The 15,000-nt window shown below is 33.5% G+C and overlaps 2 protein-coding genes across 2 annotated transcripts in view; one reads left to right on the top strand and one right to left on the bottom strand.

Annotated features, from left to right (window-relative positions):
- The window catches only part of LOC137621122 (TWiK family of potassium channels protein 7-like), a 23,930-nt gene extending 15,699 nt beyond the window's left edge, over positions 1–8,231 (top strand). The window contains exons 7-10 of the mRNA XM_068351551.1: positions 64–190; positions 3,689–3,923; positions 5,196–5,317; positions 6,682–8,231. Of these exons, the coding sequence (XP_068207652.1) occupies positions 64–190; positions 3,689–3,923; positions 5,196–5,317; positions 6,682–6,834 (637 nt within the window). The 3' untranslated portion in view covers positions 6,835–8,231. The remainder of the gene's footprint in view (positions 1–63; positions 191–3,688; positions 3,924–5,195; positions 5,318–6,681) is intronic.
- Positions 8,232–13,848: 5,617 nt separating this feature from the next.
- Positions 13,849–15,000, bottom strand: part of LOC137621123 (carbohydrate sulfotransferase 12-like) — a 2,016-nt gene continuing 864 nt past the window's right edge. The window contains exon 3 of the mRNA XM_068351552.1: positions 13,849–14,636. Coding sequence (XP_068207653.1) covers positions 14,393–14,636 — 244 coding nt within the window. The 3' untranslated portion in view covers positions 13,849–14,392. The remainder of the gene's footprint in view (positions 14,637–15,000) is intronic.

A 15,000-nucleotide genomic window follows, 5' to 3' on the forward strand; every position in this document is an offset into this window, starting at 1 on the left:
ACTGTAACTTAGCCCATCAAAATATATTTTTTCAGATACTCATAGTATTTTTTTCTCTTATAGTCGCCTGTGCTGTCGTTGGTGCCGTTGGCGTCGTCGTGTGTCTGAGAAGAAGAAGAAGCAGAAACCAGAAAGTCGGGAACTATGGAAGGATGACGTTGGATATGAAACCTACATGCCTACTGGAAGGGTGAGAGAGAGAGAGAGAGAGAGAGAGAGAGAGAGAGAGAGAGAGAGAGAGAGAGAGAGAGAGAGAGAGAGAGAGAGAGAGAGAGAGAGAGAATGCTAATGAATTCGTCTAATTATTATTGTTATTATTATTATTATTATTATTATTATTATTATTATTATTATTAGTAGTAGTAGTAGTAGTAGTAGTAGTAGTAGTAATACCTAAGCTACAACCCTAGTTGGAAAAGCAGGATGCTACAAACCCAAGGGCTCAAACGGAGAAAATAGTCCATTGAGGAGAGGAAAGAACGAGATAACTAAACTATGTATGAGAACTAATAAATAAAGAATATGAAATATCTTAAAATCAGTAATAACGATCAACATGTAAACACTCGCTGCAAGTTCTGAAGTTCCACCGATTCAACTGCCAGATTAGAAAGATCAAACCACAATCTGTGTAATGTTGACACTTACGATGGAGTAGGCAAAAACTATCTTGACAGTTTGGTTGTTTTAAGAAATGCTCATCAGTGAGACGGTTGGATTAACCGTAAAGCCAAATATACACGTGCTTAAGGCATCATGGGAATGGGGTATCACATAAATGGTGAATGGTCTGCTGCACAGAAGATTAAATCTAAAACTGGCTAAAATGATAGGCAAAGTGGATTATGTGATCGCAAGTATATAGAAAATATCACTGATCGATCTGTTAAGTGTTGCAACTCGGTCACTTAAAATATGGAAAGTTATTAAAAGCTTTTTTTACTTTTTGGAAATGTTAAGTCATTGCAGTGAAGAAATGACAAATCAGGTGTTACAGGACTCACATCGCTGGTAAACGTCTGCACGTTATAAGGGGATGCAGCGGCAAAAAAAAAAAAAAAAAAAAAAAAAAAAAAAACTTTTTCTCTTGTGTGCGCTGTTTAGCTCAATCACTAAACCTGGTAGATCAATGTGCTGATGACTGGTGCCAGGAAGCGATTAATTTCGTAAGCTTAAAGCCTTAAACCAACCGGTGGAATATCACTAAAGTTTGTTTTAGAATTGAAAGTGTCTTAAAATTCTCCTCTGATAGCAAATGAGGGGCACACGCTGTGCAACACAACCAGTTTCAAAATCTTTCCTAAAAAATCTAGAAGTGTTGGATTGTACTTTATAACTGAAACCAGTTTCAAGAGGGAATTACTATTGTAAATAAGATGCAAGAGCTAGAATTCATTTCTAAGTTGAATTTTTGGAATACAATTTTGAAATATTTTCATAGTCCCAAGTTCTAGAGAATAAGAAGAGACCCTTGAGTTATGATAAGTAGCTCTTCTAGAGAAGGGCACTCCAAAATTAAACCAATGTTCTGTTCTCTAGTCTTGGGTAGTGCCATAGCCTCTATACCATGGTTTTCCACTATCTTGAGGCAGATTTCTTTAGCTTGAGGGTACACTCAAACACATTATTTCATCTTAATTCCTTTCCTCTTGTTTTGTTTTAAGTTTTTAGTTTATATATGAAGGATTTATTCTAATGTTGTTACTGTTCTTCAAATATTCTATTTTAATTTTTCATTACTCCTTTTGTAGTGTTTATTCCCATATCTAATTCCTCACTGGACTATTTATCCCTGTTGGAGCCCTTGGGCTTATAGCATCCTGATTTTCAACTAGCATTGTAGCTTAGCTAGTAAAAAAAATGTGCGGGTCTGTGTGAATATTTGGCTGACCTCACAACAGTTTACTTCAAAAGTCAAAACTGAAAGATACAAAGCAAGCAGTTACGAAGAAAAAGTTGATCACAAGTCAGCTCACACTCGCAAACGCGTTAGAAAGATGGGACCCCAGTGACAATGAGGGAGATACACCAGAAGTCTGTCTGAACGCCAAATATTCGTTTTCTATTATAACATTTTACACAATTGTTGAAAACCTCGAAACTGATTTAGAAGATGAGAGTTATAAGGAGAAATGTCAGAGACATCATTTCTGACTTCGTCCTCCACTTAGATTTAAAGATATTGTCAGTATTGTCAAGAACTTATTGTTGCTTACGCAGAGGACTTGAATGCTAATTTATCCGCTGCCTTTCAATGGTTTCTTTCCCATGTGCTCCATAAGTTCGGTGCATCAGAAATTCAAATAATAATCAGTCATGATAAACATTATAAAATAATTGTAGAAGACAATACTGTGTGTGCCTTTCCAACTGTGGACATTAACACTATTATATCTTTATCATTTATGGTTACAAATATCTCAGCGGAGTGTTCATTAATCTCAGTTGAAGTGCATTATAAATCTCACCGAACAACTATGAAAGCAGCATGCTAGGTACATATTCTAAAAAAGTCAAGAAGCAGATGTGCTACGTAAGAATTGATTTTAAGGATCTGATCATGGAACTGGTATTTAAAGAAAAAAAAAGAATAACAAGAAGAGTACGAAATAAACCCTTATTTACAGCTTACTGTTACTTTTGATTGATTCTTAAAAATATCTACGGTTTATTTCATATTTTGAATTATATATAGGCCTACCGTATATGAGGCCACTAAAATCTTTTAAGGGTTTAGTCTATGAGGATAGAAAGCATGAAGGTATTAGAATAAAACTTTGACAGGCATAACGTAGAACTCTCAACGTTATTTCCCAAATAAGGAAGACGCTTTGGTGTATAAAATCCCAACAATGATAAGTATGAAGAGTAAAGAAAGCTTTAAAACAACATATTCAACTAAATCCCAGAGCGTTTCAGTTTCAATCGATAAAAAAGACTGTTTCCAACTAGTAACACAACGATAACAAACAAAACCACAATAGCAAAATAACGATACCATAAAACAGGAGTTCTATATTCTTTCTAGGAGAATTGCACATTTTCTACGGGAAATTTATAGCTTTCGTTTAAACATGCTACATCCCAGTTTCTTGTCTCCATTGGTTGATTAGCTCCCCATGGGTATCCAAAATGAAAGTAGTCAAATTTAAAATCAGTAGACACGCACTCACATAAATTAAAGCATTATCATCTCTATACTGTAAAAGTAACGAAAGGTCTATTTCGACAAAACTTTGAACTTAATTCTAGGCTACTTTGTTTTGAGCTTCACGGTGGTATGTAACGTGGCAATTTTGTCTCTACCCTTTCTTAGGTTGCTATCATTTCTAAAAGGCGAATTATTATTATTATTACTATCCAAGCTACAACCCTAGTTGGAAAAGCAAGATGCTACAAGCCCAGGGGCCCCAACAGGGAAAAATAGCCCAGTGAGGAAAGGAAATAAGGAAATAAATAAATGAAGAGAACAAATTAACAATAAATCATTCTAAAAACAGTAACAACGTCAAAACAGACATGTCATATACAAACTATTAACAACATCAAAAACAAATCTGTCATAAATAAACTATAAAAAGACTCATGTCTTTGGCGATATTATGTATATTTCCCATGGTGCTTGTTGCAATGCTTCAGCGAGCATTAAAAATCGTGATAATCTAAACTAAACCCAACATCTTAATAGGTTGATGTACCCATCGTCGTAAACCTGTGCGTGGTGACGGCTTACCTTGTAATGGGAGGTTTCCTCTTCGGATGGTGGGAAGAATGGGATTTGATCACTGCCATCTACTTCACGTTCATCACGCTCACCACCATAGGATTTGGAGATTACGTCCCTGGCAATGCCTTCCTGGACGCATCCGACGCTCTCAAGGCAGCCCTTAAGATGTTGGCAACGGTGATTTTTTGTCTATTCGGTAAGGTTATGCTCTCTGTAGAGTCCGTTAGCACACACTACACTCAAGTTGAGTATTTGTAACACTCAAGTATTCACTGTATTTGTACACCAAAGTATACATTTTCCTGATAGGATAAACTTTCTTACAGCTAGCTTCCCCATTAGAGAACACGGATACGAAAAACTTTAAGAAGGAATACGATATCAACTATAATAAGAAAACAGTCGAGAGTCGATATTTCGTCTAACTCCCAACAATAACAAACTATCTTCTTCTTTCCCAGTTCCACCGAACGTTGTCCCTACAGTAAGGGGTCAGTTGCCTGATGTGCCCTCATATCTTCTATCAAAGGCCTACCCTTCCACCAAACTTCTCTCTATATCATCTTACACCTTTTCTCGCTATCTAATTCTCTGTCTCCCTCCCTCTCGATCTTCTTCTAACAAGTTCCTCCAAAGCCCTCCTCACTCTCTCCCCACACCGTCTCAGAGACAATAGCAAAAATATCTCCCGTTAATTACTTATTGTTATAAAGATATGAAGCATAACTGTTATTCAATAGATCTTGGCTCATATATTCGAACGAAGAAAATTTTATTTATGTGAATGATTTCAGAACCTTACTAATTCCCCGTAACTTTAGAATTTAAGCTCTATAGAATTTAGAAAATCTATACAAACTTTAAGCATTTCGGTAATTGCCTGGTTAGCAAAAGGAAGGCTTTTACCCAGGAAAATAAAATATGGCTACCGTGAATCAGATGCAACTTATCCTCGAGCATAGTAAGCTAACGAATCATTCAAGAAACAAACGACTCTGATTACACTTCATGCCAGTAAAGCTGTATTAAGCGTAGAAGAGACTCTTGGCCTATGGTTAGCAGCTCCTCTAGGAGAAGGAAACTCCTAAATCAAATCATTGCTCTTTACTCTTGTAGTGCCATAGCATGTGTACTATGATTTTCCACTGTCTTGGGATAGAGTTCTCTAGCTTAAGGGTACATTCAGGCACACTATTCTATATCATACCATTTCTCTTACTCTTGTTTTTTTTTTTTTTTTGAAGTTTTTATAGTTTATATTATGAAATATTTATTATAATCTAGTTACTGATCTTAAAATATTTTATTTCTATTGTTCATTACTTCTTGTAGTTTATTTATTCCCATTCCTCGCTCGGCTATTTTTTTTCCTGTTGGAGCACTTGGGCTTATAATATCCTGCTTTTCCAAGTAGGGTTGTAACATAGCAAGTAATGATAATAAAAAGAAATTTGATTCCCCTTTCTAGGTATGTCCGTGCTATCTATGTGCATCAACTTAATGCAGGAGCAGTTGGTGGTCAAAGCTCGCTGGCTGGCTGTTGAGATTGGCATTGTTGAGGAGGAAATTGATCCGCAAACCAAGTATAAGGTACCAGTTATATGTAATCTTTGTTTTGTTCTATCAATAAATAAAATCTAAATAATAATACATTCGAAATATTACTCACGTTATTATTAACGTATCAACCATTTTTCCCACAGAAGGTACATAATAAAATGGAAAGATCACTGTTCGAGTAAAAGTTATCTGGGTGACAAATTTATATAGGGGCGATTATAATATTAGTTTTGTGTGGCCCGATAAAAACTGGGATGCTTACATCTTATTTTGAAAGTGGCTGTCAGTTCATAATCACTTCTCTTTTGGAAATCCCTAAATATATAAACAATTCTTTTTAGTGAGAGCAAGGTTTGAACGTAATGTTAGCAAGCGAGGTTTGAACATGATGTAAGCAAGCGAGGTTTGAACGCAAAGTTTGCAAGCGTGGTATATGTAATGCAAAAACTAAGGCTTGGGAAGCTTGTCTGAGATAGGCCGTGTAAATAAAAAGGGACTAGGTGGAACCAGTCAGGAGAGCCAAGAACATGCAAGTGACGGGGGGGGGGGGGGGGGGCATCGTCAAATCAGGTGGATTGTGAGGGTTGGTTTGAACTTAAGGAAGAAGATTCAAGGAATAGAAATATATGGAGAAAGTTGACTCAAGCAGTCAACCCTGCTATACAGCGGGACTTTTACGGTCAAAAGAGATTAGTATTCGTTTTATTTCTTCAGATATGTCATTTTGTTATATTTAACTATCAAAGGACGTTTCCGTGTCGAGCTAATGAACAGTGTTCTTAGGATTTTTACAAATACGCTTTGTTGTTTTACCTTGAACAGCACCGAGTCGCTTGTTTTTTATTCAAAACCAAAATAGTACCAAATCAGAGGGATTTAACGGTAAAAGGTGAACTGAACAAACGTGGTGAAAGGGTTTGTACAGCTGTGCTAGACAGGGTCACCCATACTAGATTGGTTTACTGTGAGCGATCAGACTAAAATCTCCCACCATCACCAATCTGCAGTTGGCCAGCGTGGTGATGAAAACTGGCCAAAACCCGGACATGAATAAAGACATGTCTGAGGCCTTTGTTCTGCTGTGAACTAAAAACGGCTGCTTTTTTTTTTTTTTTTTTTTTTTTTTTTTTTTGAATAGCAGGAATCTATCGCTGTCACAACTAATGGACGTGTCTGAGGCCTTTGTTCTGCTGTAAACTAGAAACGGCTGCTTTTTTTTTTCTTTTTTCTTTGAATAGCAGGAATCTATCACTGTCACAACTAAAGGACATGTCTGAGGCCTTTGTTTTTCTGTGAACTAAAAACGGCTGCATTTTTTTTTTTTTTTTTAATAGCAGGAATCTATCACTGTCACAACTAATGTCTCATTTCACAACTATTGTCTCATTTTCCAGTACAAAAAGAGCAAACGAGGAGCAGTTATGGAGACTCACCCGGACAGAGACGGCAACAAGAAACTGTGCCTGGTTGCAGCCGAGGAAGGCGAGTCGACGTCCAAAACGCCTCCGAATGTTAAGCTTCACCCCGAACAGTTCGATGACTTCTAAAATGTTGGGCTCAAATATTTTCCCCGCTATTTTATTTGTTCTATTAGATTGCCATAGTATGTTACATTACGTTAATTGTGAAGATACTGAAATTCGAGATTCTAGTAAAATATTTTAAATGAAATATTTTGCGTAAGAACCATTCAATATGCACCACAGGCCAATGCTAAAAAATTTTTGCTGATTTTTTGGGAGTTCGTACATGATTCCCTTTAAACCCCTAATAATTGATCACTGACTTGGAAGGTAAGAACTCAAACCAATTAGAAAAAATAAAAGATAGTTTTTTGTAAGATCTTTTTGAGAGAGAGAGAGAGAGAGAGAGAGAGAGAGAGAGAGAGAGAGAGAGAGAGAGAGAGAGAGAGAGAGAGAGAGAGAGAGAGAGAGAAAGCACTGTCTGGGCTCTTTGATTCGATATAAAAATATACCAGTAGTTTTCAATGTATTTCATAACGTGACTTGAAGAAATGAGGCATTAAGAAAGCAGTTAATAAGAAAATAAAATGACCAAGACAGATATATGAGGAATTTGGCGTCAATGACCTTAGATGTCATAATGCCAGAGAACTTCAAATCATTCATTCATTTAAGAAATTCTTAGAATTTAAACATATGCACACAAGGTGTAATTTTGAGTATTCGATATGGGGGATATATACCAGACGAAGCTTTAAGCAGTAGCCTTAACTAAAGTATAAGATGGTGGACATATAAATAGAGTTTCCAGTATGGTACCAAATAAATTATAAGTATTAAAAATATGTGTAAAATTAGTTCTCATAAATTTTTCATATGAAAATACTGTTCTATGGTCAATTCTTTTTAATGAGGCAGATTTGCAGCGACTCGCTGGGGTGCCCTTTTAGCTCGGGAAAAGTTTCCTGATCGCTGATTGGTTGGACAAGATCATTCTAACCAATCAGATAGTAGGAAACTTTTTTCCGAGCTAAAAGGGCACCGCTGCGACTCGGTACAAATGCGCCTCATTAAAAAAAATAAGTATAGATCTTAACATACAATCGCTCCCCAGTCACACATCGATAGTCAAGGTATAGGCTTGTTTTCTATGACCCAGTTCCGGTGTACAATAGCAGATTGTACGCTAACTCAAAATAAGTTTTTGTTTGTTTGCACATGTTTGGAGTTTGTATAGGCATAGGCAATTTGTTCACATGATATATAGGTACATAAACAGGAAAACACACATGGCTAAATACTCGATAGGATTACATCGAGCTATATACTGAAGAAAATGTTTGTTTTTTTGCTTTCCCAAAATATATTGGATTCTTTGGTCTTAATTGGAAGGTATTTCTTTATCTCCAAGTTATTTTCTCGTTTAAATTGCACGGTTTTGGTTCCTTGTATATTATATATGTATGAATAGATAAACTGTATTCAGGTATTGATATATATACAGTATATATATATATATATATATATATATATATATATATATATATATATATATATATATATATATATATATGTATATATATACATACATATACTGTATATATATAATAAATACACACACACACACACACACATATATATATATATATATATATATATATATATATATATATATATATATATACATATATACATATATATATATATGTATAAATAAATATATATATGTATATATAATATAAATGTATATATATGTATATATATACATATATATACATTTATAATTATATATATATATATATATATATATATATATATATATATATATATATATATATATATATATATATATATATATATATATACTTTGTGTTTAACACCTAAAAACAGTTACTCTTTAAAATTTTCGAAATATTGGCAACCGTCTGTAATTTCATGTAATAAAATTGAGATTCAGATTCTAAGCACTCTTTCATTTACATACACAATCCAAGTTTAATATTATGGGTAATTGCAAGTAAACCCTTCATGGAATACCTTATATCAAGGAAGCAATAAAGATATATACATATAAGAAAAATGGCAAATGGCAAAGTTATCCTATATTTATTGAAAGTATAGAAGTGTTATAGTCATATAATATGTAGAAAATTATTAATGCATTCTGCCAGTTTATTCCGTCATTTATTATATATGCAATATGAAAACAAAATCATTACTTTTTCATCGATTATTTTTTTAACATGGATCAAAATACAGAATATAATAAATGCAATCAGCCATTTTATTCTATCAATATATGCTGTATGTAATATGAAAAAGTCTTTATTGTTGCATAGGTTGATTTAGCTCAACTGGGACTGAGGATGAATTCTTTGGGCACCCTTTATCACATGACAAAGGTTGGTTGTATGAAGCTTTCAAACGTCATTCATTACTAAGTTTCCCTGGATTAACACAATCTAAAATATAATTAATTTCTCTATTTATGCTTCTAGTTCTAACTTAAAAGATCCTCACAGATATTCTTCTTCTTCTTCTCATTATCATTATTATTATTATCATTATCATTATTATCATTATTATTAGCTAAGTTACAACCCTAGTTGGGAAGCAGAATGCTATAAGCCAAAGGGTTCCAACCGGGAAAAATAGCCCGGTAAGGAAAAGAAATAAACAAAATACCGGCATCTGAGTAGTAACGAATAATGAAAATAAAATATCTTAAGAGCAGTAACAAAATTAAAACAGCTCTTCCATATATCAAGTATAAAAAGAGACACATGTCAGCCTGTTCAACATGAAAACATTTGCTGCAAGTAAGTTTGAACTTTTGAAATTCTATCAATTCAACTACCCGATTAGGAAGATTAGTCCACAATTTGGTAACAGATGGAATAAAACTTCTAGAATATTGTGTATTATTGAGTGCCTAATGATGAAGAAAATCTGACTATTAGAATTAGTTCATTATGCATGTTGCATAAGATTTGTCATAACTCTGACCATCCTTTACATTCAGATCTCCCTGGACAATTTTATCCTGTTCGTAATACTAGGCAGGCAGTTAATTCTAATAACCAGGCCTTCTCCATCACGAGGCTCAATACTACGCAGTACTCTAGAAGTATTATTCCAGCTGTTACCAAGCTGTGGAATGATCTCCCTAATCGGGTGGTTGAATCAGTAGAACTTCAAAAGTTCAAAGTTGGAGCAAATGCTTTTTGGTTGACCAGGCGGACATGAGTCTTTTTATAGTTTATTTATGACATATTTGTTTTTTATCTTGTTAATAGTTTATATATGACATGTCTGTTTTGACGTTGTTACTTATTTTAGAATGATTTATTGTTAATTTGTTCTCTTCATTTATTTATTTCCTTTCCTCACTGGGCTATTTTTCCCTGTTGGAGCCCCTGGGCTTATAGCATCTTGCTTTTCCAACTAGGGTTGTAGCTTGGATAATAATAATAATAATAATACTAATATAGTACTATGTACAGGATGGTACTCTCCGGGAAAATATGAATGTAAAAGATGATCAGAATTATGGAGAATCTTATGCAACACACATAAAGAACTAATTGATCGACGGTGCCAAAGATTAATATCTAGATCAGGAGTAAGAAATTTATTAGACCGTAAGTTCCTGTCCTACAAATTGAGATGAGAATCAGCATCAGAAGACCAGACAGGAGAACAATAGTCGAAACAAGGTAGAATGAAAGAATTAAAACACTTCTTCAGAATAGATTGATCATCGAAAATCTTATAAGAATTTCCCAATAATCCACTTTTTTTAAGTTGAGGAAGACACAGATCTAAAGTGTTTATCAAAAGTAAATTTGCTGTCGAGAATCACAATGATTTATCATAAAGTTAACAGTTAATGTATTTTTGAAAACATGTTTAAGAAATTGAAGAATGCACATAATTTCTGTGTACAGTTACTTCCATACTATTACAATTGGATTCCAATATCTAAAGATTTTATTCTTACAATATGAAAATAACAGAATACTGAAAACCTAAAAGATTTACAGTACAAGGAAAGAACCATTCATAGAATACTGGTATCACACTATCAATGCCAAAGAAAATACTCATAATTCATATCTGTCAGAAAATACCATAATATATAGGCTACTCGTATTAGATGAAGGACACACACGTACACACACACACACACACACACACACACACATATATATATATATATATATATATATATATATATATATATTTATATATATATATATATATATATATATATATATATATATATGTATATATATGTATATATACATATATGTATATATACACATATATGTATATATACATATATATATATATATATATATATATATATATATATATATATATATATATACTGTATATATATATGTATATATATATATATATATATATATATATATATATATATATATATATATATATATTGTCATGGGTAGATGCAATATTATTGAAGGAATATGTTATCAAAACAGAGAAACGTATTTATTCACGAAGTGTGAGAAGCGAGGCGAGTTTCGACTGTTTAGTAAAAGCTGTCATCACTTCACTATTGTGAGCATTTAGGAAACAAATCGAACCTCGAGGAAGAGTACCTGCAGCCATAAAGGAATTGTCCTGTTTGGACTAAGATGTCATCGCCTTAATCAGTGGAGTCAGCATATTTTTAGAAACTGTGCCTCGAGGTCCTTGTTTATGAAAACTGTTATCACGAGCGGACATCTGCTGCGCTTTTGTTATGGTTTAACACGAGGTCGAGATTACATAAAAAATTTGTTCTAGAAGTTTCTATGGCATGATCAAAGTGGGCGTTTTTTCAGGAAACCAATTGAGACGTAGTACTGTCAAGAAACGTCTTATATGGAAATAACGACTGTCCATCGTATATATAAACTTCAAGAAGAGACTGTCCAGAGGAGATCGGACAGGACATAGGAAGAGAGGGGAACTATGTCTGAATCAGATAGGAACCCCTTCCTGACGACATAAGAAGTAAAGAAGACAAGAAGTCTGACAGAGCCAGTTTCCGACCTCCTTCCAGACGGCAAAGGCCTATCTCCAAAATCCTGTTATGGCTGAGACGACACAAATTGAAATAGCCAGCCCCCCGTGCTTGGGACGAGGAGTAGCTAACACTACCTGCAGCCTGGCTTTAGTTTTACACTATCATTGAATTCTTGGAGAAGACTTCTGATGTCCCATCTTGATGCCACCAGTCTATGACGTCTTCGAATCCGAAGTCACCGTGCCAGTTTAACCTGAACTTCAGCCACCCTTCTGTGACGTTCTCAAGCCTGAAGCCTCCGTACTAGTATCATCTCATCAGCTGCAGAAAACTATTCAACATTCCTTAAGTATTATTCTACCTTACTGATTGTTCCCATTTACTATTAATGTATATATATATATATATATATATATATATATATATATATATATATATATATATATGTATGTATGTATATATATGTGTATATATATATATATATATATATATATATATATATATATATATATATATATATATATATATATTACGACTAGCGAATTACGTAAATTCCCAAGCTCCAAAACTCACTTGCTTTATACTACATATGTCTGATACACATGAGACGGTAATATGTAAGAATATTGAATATCCAAAGGTCTCTTTGCGTTACACTCAAAAAAAAAAAAGAAAAAAAAAAAGAAAAAAAAAATTGGGTGAGAACTTTACTTTCAACGTGAACTATTCTAAAACCAAACTCTCACTTCGGTTCTTAGTCAGGGATGCGAGCAAAGTACTGAAATAAGTATTGGTCATCAAAACAATACACACTTTTACAAAAATAAATATATTCTATAAAAATAGCAATTCAAAATTAAAAAAAAAATCACTCAAAATTTAAATCTAAACTAGATATTAGTCTTATGACAAAACACTTTAAAAATAATACAATTACTTGTTCACTAGAAACTAATTTATGAAAATATCTAATTTTGGCAATTAATGAAAAAAAGTTAACACCTTATCACTAGTGAATAAACAATAATGGCACTTACATATACGTAACTGTTACTTTTACGTCTTTTGGTTCACTCAAGGCTACATAATGGTTTAGCAAAAATTTTTAATGCACTTCACTTTAACCTAATTACACAGGGGCAGTTACAAATAATCTTCAATATATATTTGCTTATAATACTCACTTCACTTTACTTCTAATCAGATGCAAAATATACCAATGTTTCACGAACACTGTGCACTTTTGAGAGAAAACACTATTCCCGTTATAGAGGAGACTTTATGGTTGGAGAGGTGCTTGTGAGAGGATTGGTTGGCTTTCTGAATATCAGGCTGGATCTCTGTCTGTCTGCTATGCATTGCTAGGCCCTTATATATATCAACATAATACATCTAGAAACTTCCAGTTCATCATACTATAAGCTTGGGGGCAGGGCTTTACGACGCCAGAGTTGCCAATTTGATAGTTGAAGAAGGGTACTAACGTCGCGTGGCAAGGGCAACACTCAGCTAACTCCGCCCACCTACTCTTGTAACATTAATAAAAAGAGAAAACCTTAATCTAGTATCTTCATGCATTTTCTAACCACGTGCAAAAATGACGAAATCCCTTGTGCTACCTCGTGTGTGTCATACAGCATACCTTTTACTAAGTTACATAAGACTGCGTAACCAAATTACGTGAAATAGAAAAGTTAATTCTATTAAATAACGTAAATTTACATATACAGAACTGAATGAAAATTCAACTAAATGAATGACGACAGTCTTATGTAATTTACATGCATTTCTTAAATACACAAATGAAATACATGACAAAATAATCAATTCTCATGTTAGACCAGTTATGTAAGAATACACACACACACGTGTATATATATATATATATATATATATATATATATATATATATATATATATATATATATATATATATATATATATATATACACAGACACACACACACACACACACACACACACATATATATATATATATATATATATATATATATATATATATATATATATATATATATATATATATACATGTGTGTGTGTGTGTATGTATATGTGTGTGTGTTATATACAAATCAAGAGAGAGAACAAACTAGATCTTTATCTATACAAGAAGGCGTCAAATGGCTTTGACTCATGGGCATACCAGTGTGAATTAATTTAGGACACTTGAAGCCATCTAAAACATGACGATTATTAAGTTGAAACAGCTGAACTCTGGGACCAGCTGTCACAATTGAGCACTAATACAATTCCACATAATTAAATATTTGAATGGTTAGATTGGCGTCAGTTATGCAGGACGTTATTCACAGTAAATGCGTCTTCTTAGAAGATATCCAAAAGTTAATCCTATCTATTATCACAACTGAAGTACTCCTGTTCAGGATTCTTTCAACAACACCATTCGGACAACTGCGAATCAGACCTCATTGACGTCATAATCAGATTTTCAGTGAGAAATGGACAACTTCTAATCAACAGCAGTTTGAAAAGGCCAAAATTATAGCATTTGAGGCCAACCTGTTTTCATATTTTGGGGGTTTGACCTTAAAAAGGTCAGCCTGGCAACCCTGATTCTCATTTCTCAGATTTGTGAATCACTCGCGCACTCCAGGTAACGGTCGGGTTTGTATTCGAAAAGTTTGAAGTCGTACTCGTATTTCGTGATTAATTTCCGTACCGTTTCTTTCGTGAGTTGACTGTAGTAAGAACAAACGAACTCCTTCGTTGAGCCTCCTTTGGTTGGATTCTCCCAGTACATCTGAACCTGCGATGTTCGATTCAGGTACTCGATAAATTCCCTTCCATCTCGGTCGATGTCTTCGCACCTGCAAAGGGAAACCGAGTTGCTATATTGTTGCGTATAGAGTATTGGATTGTGAGTGCATCGTAAAATTTATATATCATCATAAACATTTATTAAATGTCGATAAATGCCTGATTCTAACATCGTTATTCTACTAATGCAGTGTAGATTTTCTGATTGATAAATTAACCTTTTTTTCGGGGCCACCCTTTGATAGGGAAAAATGTTTCATATCTAAAATAAGAGTATATTATTATTATTATTATTATTATTATTATTATTATTATTATTATTATTATTATTATTATTATTATTATTATTATTATTATTATTATTATTATTAGCTAAGGTATAACCCTAATTGGAAAAGCAGGATTCTCAAAATC

This window comes from Palaemon carinicauda, chromosome 27 (genome assembly GCF_036898095.1).
Source record: "Palaemon carinicauda isolate YSFRI2023 chromosome 27, ASM3689809v2, whole genome shotgun sequence".
Lineage (NCBI taxonomy): Eukaryota > Metazoa > Arthropoda > Malacostraca > Decapoda > Palaemonidae > Palaemon > Palaemon carinicauda.